Below are 21,204 nucleotides of genomic sequence, written 5' to 3'. Positions count from 1 at the left end.
TGCTGCAATTAGATCTATTCCTCAATACAAAATTTTTAAATCTAAAAATCGATCGCCTCCACCATGGTGGGACCCAGAATGCGATCTGATAATCAATGACAGAAAAGAAGCATTAGCATTGTATAAACGTTCACCAAGCCTTGATAATTATCTAAATTGTCAGAAAGTTACTGCTCATACTAAAAAGCAGTTGAAACAAAAAGCCAAAGCTAGTTGGATTAATGGTGTTCTAATTTAAGCAAAAATACCTCCTCCAAGGAGATATGGTCACAGGCCAACAAAATGAATCGAAAAGCATCTATTAGTATAAAACCCTTCAATGATAATCTATTAGACGACTTTTTTAATAAAGTATGTCCTCCTTTTGCTCGAAATTCACCTACACGATCTACACAAAGTCATTATTCAAATAATCACTTCCTGTTAAAACCATTTACTGAAACTGAATTAGATTTTGCCCTTAAAAACCGCATAAATACTTCTCCTGGTATCGATCATATAAAATACCCCATGTTAACCAACCTACCAGATGTTGCTAAAAAACTTCTTTTAAATGTCTTCAATGATATCATCCAAAAAAATATAGTTATCGATTCTTTCAAAAACATCTTAGTTGTTCCTATCCTTAAACCCGGAAAAGACCCAAACATCGTAAGTTCATATAGACCAATATCCTTACTGTCTTGTATTTTTAAAACTTTAGAAAGGCTTATAAAATTTAGATTAGATTGGTGGTTACAAAAAGAGAATTTACTTCCAGTAAACCAGTTTGGTTACAAAAGAGGTTTTGGAACTCTAGACGCTTTAACAACACTTGTTGTAGATGTACAGAATAACTTAACTAAAAATAACTACTTAGCAGCACTATTCTTAGATATTGAAGGAGCATATGACTCAGTTTGTTTATCAACCTTAAAACATAAAATGGTAAATTTTTTTCATATGCCAATTGCTTTCGTTAACACAATAATCGGTTTCTATACAGATAGGGTAATTTACATCAGAGATCATAATAATAAACTAATAGGACCTCGACATAATTATTACGGTATACCACAAGGCTCAGTATTATCACCAATTTTATTTAATCTGTACACCTCTGACATACATAAGATGCAAATAAACAACATCCCATTCAAAATCATACAATATGCAGACGATTTTTGTGTCTATATGGAAAGCAAGAAATATGAAAACGGTATGCAAAACCTAAGTACAGTTTGTAGTTCCCTCTTTCCATGGTTCTTAGAGAACGGCTTAAATTTATCAATTAAAAAATCAGCAGTATCTGTCTTTACAAGACACAATCTTCCTATAAACCAAGATGTATTACTTAGTGATCAATCTTTTACATTTAAAAATAATGTCAAATATCTGGGACTCATTCTGGACAAAAAACTAACTTGGAAACCACACATACAATATATGCTGGATAGATGTAGCAAAGGTATTAATTTCCTTAGAATGACAACTAGAGTGTGGTGGGGCTGCGATGTTGAAACATCTTTATTGTTTTATAGAGCTTATATACGATCCATTATAGATTATGGTGCTACTCTCTACGGTTCTGCTTCCAAAAACCTTTTAAGAAAAATTGACGTTTTCCAAAACTCTGCCTTGAGAATCTGTTTAGGTGCTATGAGATCTACTCCTATACAACCAATACATGTTGAAGCTTCTGAGCCTCCTTTACAGATTAGAAGAAATTTACTAAGCGAAAAATGGGTACTTAAAGCACACACTACAAATTTCGAATTATTTTCCAGTATAAGTCATCTTAACGAATCAGATCTTACTCACAAGTATTGGATTAAAAAACCATCTCCGCCTTTATGTACTGCATTACAGAACAATCCTATTTTTTCAAAGGAATTAAACACAGTAGACAAAAACTTAGACTACTTTGCTCTCTTCCATAAAACTGATGTAATAATACCCACATACAACGAAAACAACATAATCAGCAACAATATCCTGAAATCTATTTTGAACTGTTACAGTGATGCAACAGTTATATACACAGATGCATCTAAATCAGGAGAAGGGTCTGGCTGTGCGTATTTTTTACCCTCAGGAGGTTTCGAATTCAAGTACAAACTTCCCAATGAGTTTTCAATTTTCTCTGCGGAATCATTGGCCATACTCGAAGCGTTGAAATATATTAAAAACTCTTATACTAAAAAAACGTTAATTCTTTCAGACTGCCTATCAGTTTTACAGAATATCAAAAATACTTTTTTGCCCAAAACATTTAGTAATCCTTACATATTTTTAATAAAGGATATGTTAAAGCAGTTAGAAGACTCTGGCTTCAATATAAAATTTATTTGGGTTAAGGCACATATTGGACTCAAAGATAATGAGTATGTAGACTACTTAGCCAAATCCAGTATAACATCAGGCACTTTATTGTCATATTCTTTATGTGTATCAGATGTTATTACTATTTTTAAAAGAAACCAACTATCGATATGGAAAGATCAATGGAATCTTTACTGCTTAACAAACCCCACAAGATACACCACTTTACAACCAGTGATTCCACAAAGTACATGGTTTAAGAGTTTTAAAGCTCCACGTAAATATATAACAACTATAAATCGATTACGTTTTGGGCATGCTTGCTATCCAAGTCATTTATATAAAATAAATGTGATTGAAGACAATAATTGCCAACATTGCGGAAAGCAGGGTGATCTTGATCATATCTTTTTTGAATGTACTAAGTTTCAACAGCATTCAAACTCTCTCTATAAAAATTTAATTAAACTTGATATGCATGCACCATTCAATATACAGTCTTTGCTGGCTACAGGCTCACAACAAATATACAATATCATTATAGATTTCTTGTCAGATACACGCACGGTCCTATAAGATTTGTACGCGGGCATGAGATTTTTTATGATTTAAGTTCAGATTTGCATCTTTTTTTTTTGTCATAAATATTTTATCACTTTATCAGAGTTCCATTATTGTTTTTATTGTATTATTATTGTATTGTATTATTTATTGTGTTACTATATTGTTTCTGTTTAATTTTGTATTAGGATTAGGATTGTATTTTGTTTATTGCAACTGGCTGAATGACTAATGTCTATGCCATTAAATAAAAAAAAAAAAAAAAAAAGTTTTTTAAGATTTTAGATAAGATTTAAGATTTGGGATGTCAAATGAGACTCAAAATTCACCTTTTGCATAACCATCTTGATCATTTCCCTGAAAATCTGGGTGCAGTCAGTGAAGAACGAGGCGAACGCTTCCACCAGGATATCAAGGTGGTGGAGCAACCTTACCAATGTTGGAACACCAACATGATGGGTGATTACTGTTGGTCACTTCATCGGAAACAACAGAGTGCCTCGCATAGGAGAAAAAGCTACTTGAGAAGTTTTACAGAAAAAAAAAGAGAAAGAAAATACAAAAGCATTGACTCCTGAAATGCTTGTACATTGTACAGACCTATACTATGAGAAGATAAAAATTAGATAAAATGTATTATTCTAATAATGTATCATTTTAATGTATTCCGGTATTTTTTGTGTTTTTCAAATTATTATATTGTAGAATAAGCCAGTGGCATATTGTGGGAAAACTGTGGGTGATACGTAAAATCTAATTTCAGATTCTTTTTTAGCGCCAAAAAATACATAGGATTCACATAAATTTATAAGAAAAGTTTTTTAATTCTTTTTTTTTCGTTGGCCTGTGTAATTAGTCCCATAAACAACAATGTAATTTGCAATTTACTTTCGTTCTTCTTATTTTGCACAGTAAAATATTCGTTGTCGAAGTAATCCAAAACAGGCGTATGTTCGTGGAATAGGGTATAGTGCCTTACATTGAGAGTTGTAGTTTGTACAGTAGCGTTTCCGAAAGTGGTATACAAAAAATATTGTGTACACCGACGACACAGTTCTAGATAATATAGAAAGTAATTAACGCATTATAATCTTTGCAAGAAAAGTTTGAAATATACAGGGTGAGTCATGAGGAACTGTACATACTCCTACTTCGTATAGAGGACCCTATGGGGAATAACAAATGACCATTAAAAAGTGTCTGCTCCCATTGTTTATTAATATACAGGGCGAGTTTCGCATTTTGACAGAAATTTGTATTCGTCATAATTTTTGAACGGTCAGATCGATGTGTCTCTTATTTTGGTCAATCGTTACACTATTACCACCTAATCAACTGATTTATTCAAACTAAAAAAAAATCAGGTCCGGCTTTAAAAAAATTAGTTCGTTTGGGTGTTAGAGAAAATTTCACCCTGTATACGCTTTTTGAAAACTATAATATGAATTTTACAAATTAGACAAATAGGCAATTAAAATAACATATTTATTTTTTTCCCCACACGATTACTTAATTTTTTATAAAAAAATCAAATTTGAGTATGAATTAAAAGTTTGGTAAAGTGAACCATAAATTTAAAAAAAAATAACTTTTATTACAAAAATTAATTTTTTTGAACAAATATTTAACTTATGTTACCACCTAATCAACTGATTTATACAAACTAGAAAAAAATCAGGCCCGGATTTAAAAAATTTGTTCGTTTCGGTCTTAAAAAAAATTTCACCCTGTATACGCTTTTTGAAAACTCTAATATGAATTTTACAAATTAGACAAATAGGCAATTAAAATGGCATATTTATTTTTTCCCCACACGATTACTTAAATTTTTATAAAAAAATCAAATTTGACTATGAATAATTAAAAGTTTGGTAAAGTGAACAATATTTACTAGAAACCAGATTTAAAAAAATTAACTTTTATTACGAAAATTAATTTTTTTTTGAACAAATATTTAATTTAGGTTACCACCCAATCAACTGATTTATTCAAACTGGAAAAAAATCAGGCCCGGATTTAAAAAATTACTTCGTTTTGGTCTTAAAAAAATTCACCCTGTATAGGCTTTTTGAAAACTCTAGTATGAATTTTACAAATTAGACAAATAGGCAATTAAAATGGCGTACTTATTTTTTCACCACACGATTACTTAATTTTTTTATTAAAAAATCAAATTTGTCAAAATCGGAATTTTGCCATAAAAATAAAAAAAATTAAACAACGTTTTTCTCAAAATTAAAAGCTTCACCATTTTTTTTTCTATACCACGTCTAGATCTAAAACCCATAACACTTCTCTTTGGACTCTATAGTTTAACATAGACGTGATCAAATAGATAAATCTGAAATTTTTTCACTTAATTTTTGCGATTTAACTTTGCAATTCACGAATCTGCAGCTTTTATTTTTAAAAATTCATAACTTTTATGAGAAGAAGACGGAAAGTCTACAACAATTTTCATATTCACAATGGTAAGAGATATGTGCTGTAAAATTTCAGAAAAAAAATATTAAAATGGAACAGAGTTGTAGCGAGTTAAACAGTGATTTCATTTTTTTTTTCAGTTTTAGGTTAAAATTCCGATTTTGACAAATTTGATTTTTTAATAAAAAATTAAGTAATCGTGTGGAGAAAAAAATAAATATGCCATTTTAATTGCCTATTTGTCTAATTTGTAAAATTCATATTAGAGTTTTCAGAAAGAGTATACAGGGTGAAATTTTTTCTAAGACCAAAACGAACTAATTTTTTAAATCCGGGCCTGATTTTTTCTAGTTTGTATAAATCAGTTGATTGGGTGGTAACATACGTTAAATATCTGTTAAAAAAAATTAATTTTTGTAATAAAAGTTAATTTTTTAAAATCTATGGTTCACTTTACCAAACTTTTAATTATTCAGTGTCAAATTTGATTTTTCTATAAAAAATTAAGTAATCGCGTGGGGAAAAAAATAAATATGCCATTTTAATTGCCTATTTGTCTAATTTGTAAAATTCATATTAGAGTTTTCAAAAAGCGTATACAGGGTGAAATTTTTTCTAAGACCAAAACGAACTAATTTTTTAAATCCGGGCCCGATTTCTTCTAGTTTGTATAAATCAGTTTATTGGGTGGTAACATAAATTAAATATTTGTTCAAAAAAAATTAATTTTTGTAATAAAAGTTATTTTTTTTTAAATCTATGGTTCACTTTACCAAACTTTTAATTCATACTCAAAATTGATTTTTTTATAAAAAATTAAGTAATCGTGTGGGGAAAAAATAAATATGTCATTTTAATTGCCTATTTGTCTAATTTGTAAAATTCATATTATAGTTTTCAAAAAGCGTATACAGGGTGAAATTTTTTCTAAGACCCAAACGAACTAATTTTTTTGAAGCCGGACCTGATTTTTTTCTAGTTTGAATAAATCAGTTAATTAGGTGGTAATAGTGTAACGATTGACCAAAATAAGAGACACATCGATCTGACCGTTCAAAAATTATGACGAATACAAATTTCTGTCAAAATGCGAAACTCGCCCTGTATATTATTAAACAATGGGAGCAGGCACTTTTTAATGGTCATTTGTTATTCCCCATAGGAGCCTCTACACGAGGTAGGAGTATGTACAGTTCCTCATGACTCACCCTGTAAAGCCAAGTTGGATCCTTCAAAATGTGAACTTTTCGTTTGTAATTGTTACAAAGTGATCCTCCATAGCAGTATAGTTAATAAAAATTAACTTTATTAACGAAGGAATAGATAGGAGCTCTTAGAATAGATAGGAGCTCATTTCTACGCGATGGAAATTGAAGCTGAAAAGTCATCAAACAGATTTACAAGTCGCAAATGAAATACTTTAAACAACTGTCTACAATCAACTACTGTCTGGAATGTTTGAGTTGGAATAAATTCATTATCTCGAGAATGGGCGAATCTAGAGAGAAATCCTGAGAGAGGTCGATTTTTATTTTTAAATTATGACTTTTTGGCATATATCTCATAATAGTGACGTCATCCATCTGGGCGTGATGGCGTAATCGATGATTTTTTAAATGAGAGTAGGGGTTGTGTAACAGCTCATTTGAAAGGTTATTTAATTCTCTATTCAGTAATATAAACGGTAACATAATTCTTTATACAGGGTGTCAAGAAAAATTAATTTTGAATTAAATTAATTGAGACAAAAAGAAGAAGGTATGTAATTCATTTAATTTAAAATACATTTTAGCGCTGTCAGAACACAGAAAGAAATGTTGATTTCACAAATAAACATTGCTTTTCGCTTAAATTCACTGTTAAAGCTGCCACCCACCTGTCTCTTAGCAGTTTGAACATTGAATTTAAGCGAAAAGCAATGTTTATTTGTGAAATAAATATTTTTACCTGTTTTCTGACAGCAGTAAAATATATTTTGAATTAAATAAACTTCTTTCATTCTTCTTCTTGTGTCAAATAATTTTTTGCCCCCTCCCCCGGTATAAATAGTTAGGTTATTGTTTATATTAGTGAATAGGGAATTGAACAGCCTTTCAAATGAGCTATCACACAACCCTTACTCTCGTTTAAAAAATCATCGATTACGTCATCACGCCCAGATGAATGACGTCACATGTATGATATATATGCCAAAAAGTCCTAATTTAAAAATAAAAATCGACCTGTCCCAGGATTTTTTCCAAATTCAGCCATTCTCGAGATAATGAATTTATTCCAACTCAAACGTCCCCACTGTAAATCACGTAAGGGGGTTATTATGCGAGAAGTGCTGCCATCTTTAGGAGAAGCCGTTAATTTATCAGAGCCTCAGAGACGGAAAGCCGACAATGTGAGTAGTTGCAGTAAGGTCCACCTCACAAGTTTTGCCTGTCATTTGGGTGTATATTAGTATTAGTATCCATGCTTCCAGGATTATAAAATTTGATTATTGTCCATACAGGACTGATTGCAAATCATTACCTGGAAAATAAATAAAAAAAAATGTTTCCAGGATTTCAACGTCTAAATTAGAGATTGCAATCCAGCAGCATTTTCAATCCAGCTGGATTTTTGCAAGATTGGCCTGAATCCAGCTGGATCCAGCGCGGATCCAGCAAATGTTGAATCAAAATAAAAACACGATTTTAATGTTTTTTTGTCTGTATTCTAAATTTCTAAACAACAGAAACATGAATTATTTAGCTTTTTTGGAAGTGAGACCTTAAAAAACATTTTATCTATCGTCTTATCGCCTAACCTACTTTGCACAGAACTGCCCATATAGCCGGTTGCGGAGAAAGCCCTTTCGGCCTCTATGCTGGTCGGTTTTAAGGTCGTCAAATAGTCATATGCCATGGACAAAATGATCCCCTTTCACTCCTTCGGTCTCATAAACGGCCATTTCCGTTTCGAAAATATTCTCGTAATCTTTTTGAGAACTAGTTTTGTTTTTTTTTGTTTATAAAAGTTTTTTCTTTCTCGTTTCAGTTCAATCTCAAGTTCTTGTTCCAAAGTAAAATGTAAGGGCTTCGGATTAGTTGGCCCATCTTCTTCCATTATGTCCTCTTGCACTGGTTCCATAGTCACTTGTTTATTTATACTACTCACCAAATGTTTCATCTCTTGTCGCATTGCATTTTTTTTTTCGGCATGGGAAATATCCAGAATTGTTTAATCCTTCGTCATACTTTTTTAGATTTTGTAAGTACACTAATGTACCTGTAATTTCAGAGATGCGCCGTTCCGCGATTCTATTGAGTAATGCTTCCTTCCTATAGATCGGCACTAAGGCTAGAGTCCTGGTTATTTATTTTATCTAAGACAAATTTCATGGTTGTGTCGGCCGTTATCAAAGTGGGTTCTCTTCGTGGGTAAAGAGCTTCTACAGCCAGTTTCACCGGTTAAATAGTGGCGATCAACTCATTGATTATTGACCACTCGCCAGCAGAGAATTTTATCACAGAATCAATGTCTATCAACATTTTATCGATGCAAACTTTTAGGCTGTAGAAACTTTCCAGCATACTAAGCTACTGCTAGCACGACAGAATGACAAGTTGCCGACTGACGGCTTTGAATAAAGGGGCTAATGAAGACATTAAGTAACTTATTTCGAATTTGACACGTTTGCGGATCCGCGCTGCTGGATCCAGCACGGTTTGCTGGATCCAGCATGTAAAAAAAGTGCTGGATCCAGCTGGATGCTGGATCCAGCAATCGCGATCTCTAGTCTAAATGTTAGTGTAGAGTCATGTGCGTGTTAAGTGCTAGGTTTAAGCTGGTTAAAAAAATAAATAGATTAAGCTGGTTAAATAGAACTCAACAAACATTAGTTTTTAGTTTTAAGATTGTCATTAAAAAAATTGGCTCGTTAGTCTAATATTTTGTGACTAGTTGTAAATAACCAAGGCACCGCCTCGGTGTTGTTTAAAATAAAAAAAGGATTACAACGTATTGAAGTCAAAAGGCACGTCTGTTTTTCTTATAATGCACAGCACTTTTCGGAAAATATCGTGCGAATTCGTTTGTGACCTACGCGACACCCATATTGCGCATAGCTTTTCATCTTGAATTCCTGGTGCAAGGTATGAAAAAAGGCTTGGGAAGAAAGAAGAAATCTTGGCTGAGTAATATCAGAGATTGGACTAACCTTAGTGTTGAACATATTTCACGTTGCAAAAGATAGTGAAGCGTTTAAAGAAGTGATCGCCAACATTCGTTAGAAGCCTGCACAAGAAGAAGGTATGACCAACATGTTTCTTTGAGATCCTTTTGAGGCTGAAGGATCGTCACACACATTTAAAAGTCGTAAATGGACTACTTTAAATAATTGCCTACAGTCAGCTTTTTGATACAGGCATCTAGAAATGGTTTTTAAAAAATCGGCAATGATATCTAAGATTAAATTAAAGCGTATCATGACTATACAGATAGTCATTCTTAAATTGATTTAAGAATCTCAGTAACAATATGTACAAGCACTATATTTGCTAATTATTATCGGTAATTCGTCATATCATAGTTTACGTTTACACAATTGATATTGGTCAAAATGAAAGTTACAATAATGGCTAAGCGATAAAATATGTTTTGATAAGGACTCATCAAAATATTTTTCGGCTGAATGAGTCGAATCATAGATCTGTTACATAAAAATATTGTAAATAATTAATGCATTAAAATATTATTTCCATATATCATCTAGACGTACTGCAATACATCACTCAAGACTGAACAATTTTGTTATAATTTCATAATTATTGATAACTTACAAAAAATATGTTTCATAAAAAAATTAAATTTTGTCTTATTATTAAAAAGTGAAAATGTGTATGGTTGGTACAATATAAATACCATTGCACGTCATTATCTACGTCGGAGATCTAAGTTGACATTGTTGCCAAATTACAAAAAAAATTCCTGAATTCATTTTAAATCAAATATATCACATAATTATTGCAGAAGTGGATTATACAACAAAACAAATTAATATTCAATATAAATAAATAAAAACATTCAATGACGGCAAACAAATTCAACAAATTTCTCCTCATATGTTAGTTTTTTCGCTACCGTCAAGTTTAACAGGAAGCGCTGTTGCCAAATAAAAAACATATATGTATTTTATTTACCAAAACAACTACCGGCTACACTGTTTCTCTTTGTCTTAAGAGTGTTAAACCAAGATAACTATCTGTATTATAAGCGTCAAACTGACATTGTCCTATAGAAGGTTATGTAAGATTTTTGTTTGTTTATTTTTTCTTCTTCTTTTATGGCTTTTGGGAGCTGTGCTCATTTAGTCAGCAACATTTTGTAAAATTAACGCCTAACTAATGCTACCATAGAACAACACTATTACAAACCTAACTGACCAATCAAGGATATGGAACGGAAAGTGAAGTTGGTTAAAAAATAAACTGTCGTTAAAATATAAACTAAATAAATAAAATATTTGAAAACAATAGTTTGACATTATATTTAATCTTCAATATTATGACAAACGTCAGTTACCATTTACAATCTCCCCAAATATGTATAATAATTACGTCATATAAACTCGTCACTAATTCTAGCCAATTAAATGTTCGCTGTAACGATGGCATGTAAAAAGATCTGATTATTCCCTATATATTTTTTAAAATTTAGAATATGGCAAAAAGGGGGAAATGTCGATCAGATTAGCCAAGCGCACTGAAGCGCACGATTGACAAATCTAGTGGACATGCGGTCGAGGCGATCGAGGTTCGAGCCCCAGCCCGGTGAATAGAAAAATAAAAAGGCTGACGTCGTAGTCTAAAATTCTAAAAACAATCTACGACTTGGTCTGGAATAAGCTAGTGTCTGATCGGCTTATGGAGGAGCGGTAAGGCAAGGGATAAGGGCTTGCGGCTCGGTGATACTCCTCCATAGATCCCTACCGGAAGGGCGTTGACGCCTAAAAACGGTGTATATATATATATAAAGGGGAAAATTACGTGCATTCCTTATTGTTTTACTTTTGCTATAAATAGAAATCAAGAATTAAGTAATAATTTTACGTTAAAGTAAATAATAAAAACCAATTTGAAGTGTCAACTGTCAAAAGTGTTACCAATTTATGCCAAAATATAACATTCGTTCGATCTCAGTTAAAATGTAATCCGGACAAAGTGTGCTTCATAAAAACGCATTATAATCATTCCATTTATACAAATTAAATGAAACAAGTTATGGTATATTTCTTTAAGTTTACATTAACAGATATCTTCAAATATTTTTACGCGTATATAATAAAATATATCTAGTGGCTGTAATTCCAGTGTACTTGGATAAACAATTCTAAAAAGGAACAGACCTACGACTTAAATATTTTGTGTTGGTATCATGTGGCGTCACTTGCTATGACGCGGATGACGTGCATCGGGATTTATACTGTATGAACCATACGTACCTTTTTCCGAAGACTTTTCTTTGGAGGAAAATCAAAAGTGCCTACAATAGGATCTAGTTTCTTGAGATCCGTATGTAACGCATGGAATTGAGCGTATCTTCTATAAATGTTCCACTCATCGTTTCCGGCTCTCAAAAATATTTGATATACGTGATGCGAATTTGACCCGGTACCTACAAAGAAAAAAAAATGAAATGAAATAAATTAAGAGATGTATTCACAATCAATTTGCTACCGGGAGACCGGTTTCGCTTCCTACAATATGCTAAGCATCGTCAGGTCCCGGTAACAGTAACCTAATGGTGATGCCAATACAAGGAATGATTTCGATATTATGCACTATCCTATCTTTTTACTCAGTTATTGCTATTAGGGAACTGATGGAAAGGATGGATTGAACTGCATTGATTAACAAATATTTGGGCAAGTTTTTGAGGTGGAAAGTGGCGAGTAACAGCTAACAGTGTTTAGAAAACAGAAAATTTAAGTTAGTAGATGTTAGGTTTGGATGAGCAATATTTTAACAACGGTGTTAAAATTGCTTGACATTTTTAAATTTAAAAAATGGGGCAAAGATCAGATGTAGGGAATGTAATTGATTTTGATGTCAAATTAAAAGCTTATAAAAAGTTAAGTAATAAAATCAATGGACCAAATACCCACAACTATAAAACCCAGAGTAAACTGAGGTAGATCATCTGTAATCGAGGGTACAGTTGTGGAGTCAGATAAAATTTTAAGTTGAAATTATATGAATTAAAGCCTTTAATATTATACTGACTATCTCACTAGACTGTTTTAACTGATAAAACGGCATAGCAACGCTTCGTTTCCTACTGACAAAACTCCTTAAACGACGTGAAATCTCAGCGACAAAATTATGACAGATAATAAATAAAGATAAATAAATAAATAAAGAAATAAAGATTATATTTCGTTGATATGGTGCATTAATTGTCTCGTGAAATAGTCTTGTCGAATATCATTCGAGAGAAAATTATTTCCGACAAAATTTTCTCCTGGTTTCATTCAAGTTCGTTGCCTTTTGGTAATTTTCGCTTATGAAATTTGACAAAATCACTCGACTGACGTCTCGTGATTTAAGTCAAAATTTAATTCGCGAAAATTGCCAGGCAACAAACTTTCATACCAGTCGAAAATATTGCCAGCAAAATTTTCTCTCTTGTGATATTATATACGAAAATATTTCAATAAAAAAAATAGAAATATTCAAAATTCATAGGAAATAGTTCAAAATGTGGTATTATTTCTTCATTAAGTTATAAAACATTTTTTACCTGTCAAAAACGCCGACGGTATCCAAATATTGACACTACCAAAGTTGCCTTCACTATTCATCTCATCAGAGGGCATGGGACCTCTTAGGGCTTCCAGTTCTCCCCTGAGTCTTTCTAATAACGATTCTTTTTGACATATATTCTGTTGGAGCATGACGTTGAAATCCATTAATTCTGCGTGCATTTCTGCAACCTAAAACGTCCAATTTTAACTAACAACAAAATAACTTCTGATTTCTGAAACAACTACACTTGCGAGTAAAAAAATCGACTCAAAAGTAAAATACACATTTTTTGACTACGCTGTTTGGTAAGTGTCTATCCACATATATGTAAAATTAGAAGTAAAATATTGTGAACGGAAGTAATTTTTATTGCAATGACACCAATATTATTTATAAAGTTAGTAACTAAAGAACATAACAAAGATAACTTACTGTTGTATGTGAGAAAACATGTTATGAATGAAAGTCATTATGTAATGAATATAAAAGTAAATTAACGTGAAAAATCAAAATTAATACTGAGTATTTCCTCCTCTGCGTTGTATTACACTCTCTATGCGAGCTCTTAAGGATCTCATTAAGTTTATGACTGATTCCTGAAGAATCGCTTCCCACTCTTCATCTAATGAAGTGTCTTTCTCGTGCTGGATTACGGACCTGAAGTCTGCGTTTGAGCTCATCTGATAGGTGTTCGATAGGATTCATATCCGGACTCAATGGAGGCTAGTCCATTGCTGTTATATTGGTGTTGGTAGTAAGGTAATATTTCGTAATCCGCGCTGTGTGACATCGAGCGTTATCGTGCATTAGCATTCTCCTAAGTAGCCGGCGTAAGGAACAACATGGTCTTAAAGAATATCCGTAATGTAACCATCCGCTGTCAAACCCCCTCCGCGACCACACCGGACACGAACACAAGCTCTGTTTTTCCTTCCAAAAATATACCAGCCCAAAACATAAACGAACCACCTCCATAGCTCCTGCAGCACTGGGCAAATGGTTCCCCGGGCCTCCGATAGACGCGTAGTCTTCTGACATTGCTTTAGAAGCACATTCGACTCTAGACAGAGAATAAAACTCTGCTCTATTGGTCAAGGTACCAATTCTCGAAGTTCTTCAAACTGAAGTCGAGCTTGTTTCTGACGTGCGTTCAATTTTGGCCCGGTGTTAGCTTGTCTGGGAGTCAAAGTATCTTAAGTCTTCTCCTAACCATCTACTGAGTGACGGTGATGCCTCGAACATTCCTCAAGGATTGTTGAAGCTCAAATCCTGTCGCATCCCGATTCCGCAAGGCACTCAGGACAATGAATCGATCATCTATCTCTGGCATTTCACGTCGCCGACCCGAACCTGGTCGTCGACTATAGCTACTGGTATCGACGATAATCCCTTGAGACTGCAGACTGCGTCATAAGGAGGCGACTGGCGACAGTCTTCTGACTATAGCGCTCTCGTAATTATGCAATTACTTGGGCCGCCTTCACTGGTGAAGTATCTATTTATAAAATAGTCACTTACTTCACTTCGAAGTGTACACACACGTCAACGTTTGACAAGCGACAGAGACGATCACCCACAAATTCATAGGGGTCTAAATTGCGTAGAACATGCCGTTACAAGGTTTGCTGTATTCCTTATGCCATACAGAAGTAGACAAATTTTACAACACGTTGCCAATTTGCATAAAACAATTATTATTAAAATAAAATAAAAATTCCATTTTTATTCAGTTGCAATGCGAAGGCAAAACAATCTTATTTTTCAATTAGAATACGGAGCGCAGTCCAGTCCTCTGAATCGACGATTTTCGACTCTTTTTGGAGTCTCATCGGAGAGAACGTAGGCCTGCTACTCCATACTCCAATTGACCAATTCAATAGGGAACTTGCACATTTTTTTTTATTAGATAATAATGTTCAGCTTTGTTTAAAAATGAGATTTCCAAAATTTCACGCTTCAAAAACTCTTAATAACTTAGAAATACATATTTAAAGCCTTCTGCGGTATAAAATAGTTCAAACGGCCCGTGACGTCACATAGTTTTGCATTAGTTTTGATTATGGTTATATTTCGCTGTGTCTAGGTAGACGCTAACGTGTACGCAAATAAAAAAGTTAGGTAGATGCGAATTAAACTTCATCAAGCCAGTGACGTCATTATTTAGCTTGCGCAGTGACTATATATTTTGGTAAATGCTATTTTGATATGTTTAGTGTTTGTTTGATAGAAAAATATTTGTTAAGGGAAGGGAAGCAGAACTTTTCAGATGTTTCAAACTTAATTGTAATAAATCAATGTACATATATATATATATATATATATATATATATATATATATATATTGTTGTAATCTTATTTATTTATATGTGATGATATTCTTATATGTAATTTAATTTAATTAATGCATTAATGATAATCTAATTAATCAACCAGATCACATACCAATATGTTTTCAATCTCAGGGCGAATTATAAATTACTTACTTACTTTCGTGACTTCTAAGTATTTCTCAGTGGTTCCTAATCGGGATAGAAAAAAAATAAAATAATACACACATATGGATTACAATTATAAATCAATATTTTGTTTATTTTATATAAATGGCAATTACTGCTTAATATTTGTTATATCTTATATTTATTTAATACAAAAATTTAAAAATGGGAATCTTATTTCCTTTTGGTTTCCAATTTAAAACTTTTATTAATAATGAAACTATTAGGATTTATTAGCAACAAATTGATTTAAGTTTGATGAAAATCTTCTGATATTAGCGATTATGTTCTTCAATTTTTAATGTGGTATTTAATACAAAAACCCATACATTCATGTCTTGACCAATGAGACTGACCTTTATCTGGTGAACTGCGAATGTCCTCACAAAAACCCGTTTCCTCCTACCCTTGGTTGCGATGAAAAACTCGTCCTGGCCTCCAGTAATGTTCTCCTTTGAAAACTACCTCGTATCGCTCTCGTTCCTGCTTTTCTCGTGATGTCGTGTTCTACCTTTTTCGAACCACTTCTAGATATACGTCTTCATATCAAGGCGAGATCCGACTAAATCGAGGACAACCCGAGATCCACCAATAGGAAATTAATTATTTGAGTATATTGTTCATAACTATCTTTATAATTAACATATTAATCATGGCACACTTAGAGGGGAAAAATTTTCTGTACTTAAATTTTTCTGATAAATTTACAGCGAAACGAGATCCGTAGCTGAAAAGTAAAGGGGAGGACTTATATACGAAATTTTAGATATTTACCGATCAACGCGAGATCACACACTGATGCCAGCTCTAAAGAGTACTAGTCGAGCGATTGGAGCTCGTGTTGTATTGTATATTTCCCACGATATAAAAAGTTAGGTAGATGCGAATTAAACTTCATCAAGCCAGTGACGTCATTATTTAGCTTGCGCAGTGACTATATATTTTGGTACATGCTATTTTGATATGTTTAGTGTTTGTTTGATAGAAAAATATTTGTTAAGGGAAGGGAAGCAGAACTTTTCAGATGTTTCAAACTTAATTGTAATAAATCAATGTACATATATATATATATATATATATATATATATATATATATATAAGTATATATTTAGGTTAGCAAAATAATTATATGTATTTAGTTGACATGCCATGTAGGTACAAAATATTGTTAAAATAATTTTGCAAAATAAAGTGCAAAATAAGTCACAATTTAACTAAAAAAATTATTTTATTAACGTTTCGACGTCCAAATCGGATGTCATTGTCAAAATACAAAAATTAGTCAGATTAAATAAATTATTAGAAAAATTTTTTTACTAAGCAACAACATTTTTGTTTAATTTAATAATATTTTGTATTTTGACAACGACATCCGGTTTAGATGTCGAAACGTTAATAAAATCAATTTTTTGGTTAAATTTTTTTAGTTTTAAAATGTTCTTAAACCCATTAAAAGAACTAAATAATTATTGTCCACACTCCATAGTTAATTTAAAAACAAACACTATAAACAAATAAAAAATAAGAAATCACTGACACTCTAACTTTTTTATTTGCGTACATGTTAGCGTATACCTAGACACAACATTATATTTAGGTATATTCTTCTTCTCCTTCTTTAGTTTATTGGCCTCCACCTACTTGGGTATTTGGCCAGCTCATCATCGTGGAATAAGTCAATTTTCTATGAATAGTTGAAACGATCAAAAACACTTGTAACGTCACATAAATGTATTTTCTACTGACGTTTATAACGTCTAATTTAAAATTTTGTTTACTTTATTGGAAAAATCTAAACGTAAAACTGAGTGACGTCACGACGCGTTTTGGACCACCTGTTTTAATTTGAATTTTTAATCGTCTTTAGGGCCCAAACGAAAGACAAACAAAACTTTTTTATCTTTGATACATGTTTTAAATTATGTTCTGTTGTGATTTATAACATTTTTTTCGAATTTAAAAATTTATGCAAGTTCCCTATTGACTCCAATTCAAGAGGGAATTCCTCTTGTCTTCTTCGCTTCAGCATCCATCTGGCTTGCAAATTTTAGAAGCCATGGAGGTGTTACCAAGAAAATGGACCAATAAGTTTTCAATTTAAAAATCTTTTAGTAATATTTTAATATTTTTAAATATTATTAATGTTGCTATTAGGATTTAAATTTAAATTTAAATATTATTAATATTGCTATTAGGATTGAAAACTACTTCAACTTACAATTATTATTTCTTGGAAGCTCTGTAGTAGAAAACATTTTTTTGCATTAGTTGTTTTAATTTAAAGAAAACAACATGAACTTACTAATTTTCAATTGCCAGATGACGCTAGTCACCTAGTCCATTCACGTCAGTTGCGGTGTGGGAGATAAACTCTCGGTGTTGGTCAATTGGAGTATGGAGTAGCAGGCCTTCGTTCTCTCCGATGAGACTCCAACAAGAGTCGAAAATCGTCGATTCAGAGGGCTGGACTGCGCTCCGTATTCTAATTGAAAAATAAGATTGTTTTGCCTTCGCATTGCAACTGAATAAAAATGGAATTTTTATTTTATTTTTATATTGGTCGTTACTTCTTTGAGTAACTAGGTCCATTTTCTGTTGGAACTTACCAGCTAAACAGACGGGGTGGTGAATTGTAAGTTTTTGAATTCCCTCTTGTCTTCTTCGCTTCGGCATCCATCTGGCTTGCAAATTTTAGAAGCCATGGAGGTGTTACCAAGAAAATGGACCAATAAGTTTTCAATTTAAAAATCTTTTAGTAATATTTTAATATTTTTAAATATTATTAATATTGCTATTAGGATTGAAAACTACTTCATCTTACAATTATTATTTCTTGGAAGCTCTGTAGTAGACAACATTTTTTTTGCATTAGTTGTTTTAATTTAAAGAAAACAACATGAACTTACTAAGTATAATCTACAATTCATCGAGTAAATCGTGTCATTTGCTTGCAAGTGTATTTTGGTTATCAAATCTTTGAAGATTAACAATACATGATTAGTTTTCCATCGTAGTCTTTAAGAGGCAACATCAGCGCGCGGAAAACGCGTTCCAAGATTGCAGCTTTAATTTTGAGTATTTTGTCGAGATATTTGGCACACATATTTGTAATATAAATATAGTAAAGAATGGCGGTACAGAGCAATACACAATTTGAGAAATATGTTAGTGTGTGAAAATTACTCTATAATTAAATAAAATATTGCAGAAAGGAGCCTGTACCGCCATTAAGAAGAACAAAAAATACACTTTCTTCAAATAAACTTTTTTATCCCATACCTATATTTTGTGTCACATTAGAACTACTAAAAATCAATTATCTCTAGCAAGAAATCGAACTTGACTGACTTGGCAACATTTCTTGGCAACAATAATTATTGTTTTTTATAGTATAGTGTCACTGTCACTGTCGTACTACCGATGCACTGTTGAAAGTTCGCGGAACTTTCGAAAAACAAAAATGTTGATGACGCGCCGATGTTTACTCGTAAACATCAAATTAATCAGAAAATTAATTTCTATATCTTACAGAATATTTTCTCCATTTATCTAAAAAATGAGGAACTAACTTCAATTAACCTACTACATACCTGCACTAACTTCTTCTCAAACATTTTGGCCTCTACCTTATAATTTGGTTGCGCTTCTATTTCCAGATCTTGAAGAATATCACTAATCTCATCATCGTCATTTCTGAGCATTTGTATAGCGCTTAGGTACTTCTTGACTTGGTCTTTTAACGAATCATTCTCTTTCGTCAACATCTCGATCTTCTCCTCTCTCTTGTCTATCTCTTCCTTGTTTTTAGTTTCAACGGCGCTCAACACTGCGCTAATATCAGTAGGAAGCTGAAATGAAGAAAATAGCAGTGAACAAAATAAATAAAAATGATGTAACTAAAACTAAGTTTCTGAAAGAATTCACAAAAAATGTATAAAACAAAAAATATATACCCTGTATATTATTGTTACCAAGGCATTTTTATACTGAACTATTTCGTTCTAATGCCTATAGTTAGAAGCAACAAAAAAGCTGTATGTCGTTAATTATTTCTCAGATAAAATCAACTGAATGTATCATCCACATTTTATATGTATTGATATTTAATTTGTTACCATTTAGAAAATCGATAGTCGATAGTGATGGGTCATACTACCCGTATGCGCGCCAATGGTGAATATTAAATTATTAATTGCATGTCAAAAAATGTGCAATAACTACGTCTTAAAACCCACCAAATTGCATTCGCATATCTCAACCGGTTTTAAAGCTATAAATAAATCGTCAGTTTGTAAGAAAAATTTCAGCACCCCCCTACCTCGGAAACGAAGCATTTGCGGACATATGTTTATAAAGCAAACTGTCATTATTTTTTCATGCAGAATTACCTCTTAAAGTTTGCCATACTTATTTAAAAACAACCTGTATTGATGAAAAACATGTCTAGTTGTTAAAGTACCTAACTTTTTTATGGTCCAACATAAGCAAATGAATCAACAACAGAATGTTGAGAAAACATGAGGTTATAGTTGGGTTTTAATTGCAGTATACAGGGTGATTGATTAGTGTGATAAAGCTCAGTAGATCGGCTATAGTAATAGATAGCAATAAAAGTTGGAACACCCTATATTTTATTCTATATTCGAAATCTTCTTAACTTCCCCATCACAAAAATATAAAGGTTTGTTATGTTATACAGGGTATTTACAAAGTTATAACCAATTTCCTATGATAATCGTAACATGTTCAGCTCCCTGTATAAATAAAAATAGGCACAACAGCAATGGTTTATTAGTGCCATATTTTTTGTCGATTGTGAAAATTTTTAAGATTGGTTGATATTGCGAATTTTCTTTATATCGAATACAGGGTGAGTCAAAACGCAAGTATATTATTTTCTCAGAAATTTTAAATGGAATATCCTGTATTTTATATCACTATCGGAAAGTATAATTATGGTACTTTAATTTTTATATAATATTCTGTATGTCCAAATTTGTTAGTTTTCGAGATATTTTCATTTTTCAGAGCCAATTAAATTAGGTATCGAACCTAATAATAAAGTTACGCCTATTAACTAAACAGTTTTTCTGAAACGTAGCATCTCCAAATAGAACATTATCGAAGAAATCTCTCTGTCAATTGATTTTATCTAAGGCCCATTCACGAAATAATATTCTCTTTTCAGAATCTTCCTGAATTAATCCTTGGTGCAATTAAATGCGGTAAAAGTGCATTCTATTTTTTGCAAGAATTCTTTGCACATAGTAGTAAATTAGTTCGTTTGCTTTGGAAATATTTCGCATACTTGTATGTTGATTTTAAGTATATGCCAGCAACATAGTCATTTTCCTCTGTTAGGGTACATTTGTTTTTCAAAGCTTGCTGTTGTAGGTTGTCGTCTTTCATGGAACCGTTCATGATAAATTCTTACTGATAATAACGCATTTTTATTGCACTCAATTCAAGATCATATCTATAATTTCATCAACAGTAAAATTCATCTTAACTATGTATTTAATAACACAACACACAAACAATATTATGGTGAACCGTCAATTTTAGACAATTCAGTCATAGCTTACTTACAATTTGGAAAAATTTAGAAAACATAGACACGTTTCAAAAAAACGGTTCAGTTAATACAT

At 32.1% G+C, this 21,204-nt stretch overlaps 1 protein-coding gene across 3 annotated transcripts in view; it reads right to left on the bottom strand.

Moving 5' to 3' along the window:
* The window catches only part of LOC114332284 (sorting nexin-29), a 93,806-nt gene that overhangs the window by 11,462 nt on the left and 61,140 nt on the right, over window positions 1-21,204 (bottom strand). For all 3 annotated transcript variants that reach the window (XM_050656867.1, XM_050656871.1, XM_050656877.1), the window contains 3 exons: window positions 19,147-19,404; window positions 13,057-13,249; window positions 11,759-11,931 (listed from right to left, as the gene is read on the bottom strand). In XM_050656867.1, the coding sequence (XP_050512824.1) occupies window positions 11,759-11,931; window positions 13,057-13,249; window positions 19,147-19,404 (624 nt within the window). The remainder of the gene's footprint in view (window positions 1-11,758; window positions 11,932-13,056; window positions 13,250-19,146; window positions 19,405-21,204) is intronic.

The sequence above is a fragment of the Diabrotica virgifera genome, chromosome 1 (genome assembly GCF_917563875.1).
Source record: "Diabrotica virgifera virgifera chromosome 1, PGI_DIABVI_V3a".
Lineage (NCBI taxonomy): Eukaryota > Metazoa > Arthropoda > Insecta > Coleoptera > Chrysomelidae > Diabrotica > Diabrotica virgifera.
Note: the sequence above shows the minus strand (reverse complement) of the source record. Positions and strands in the feature narration are given on the sequence as shown.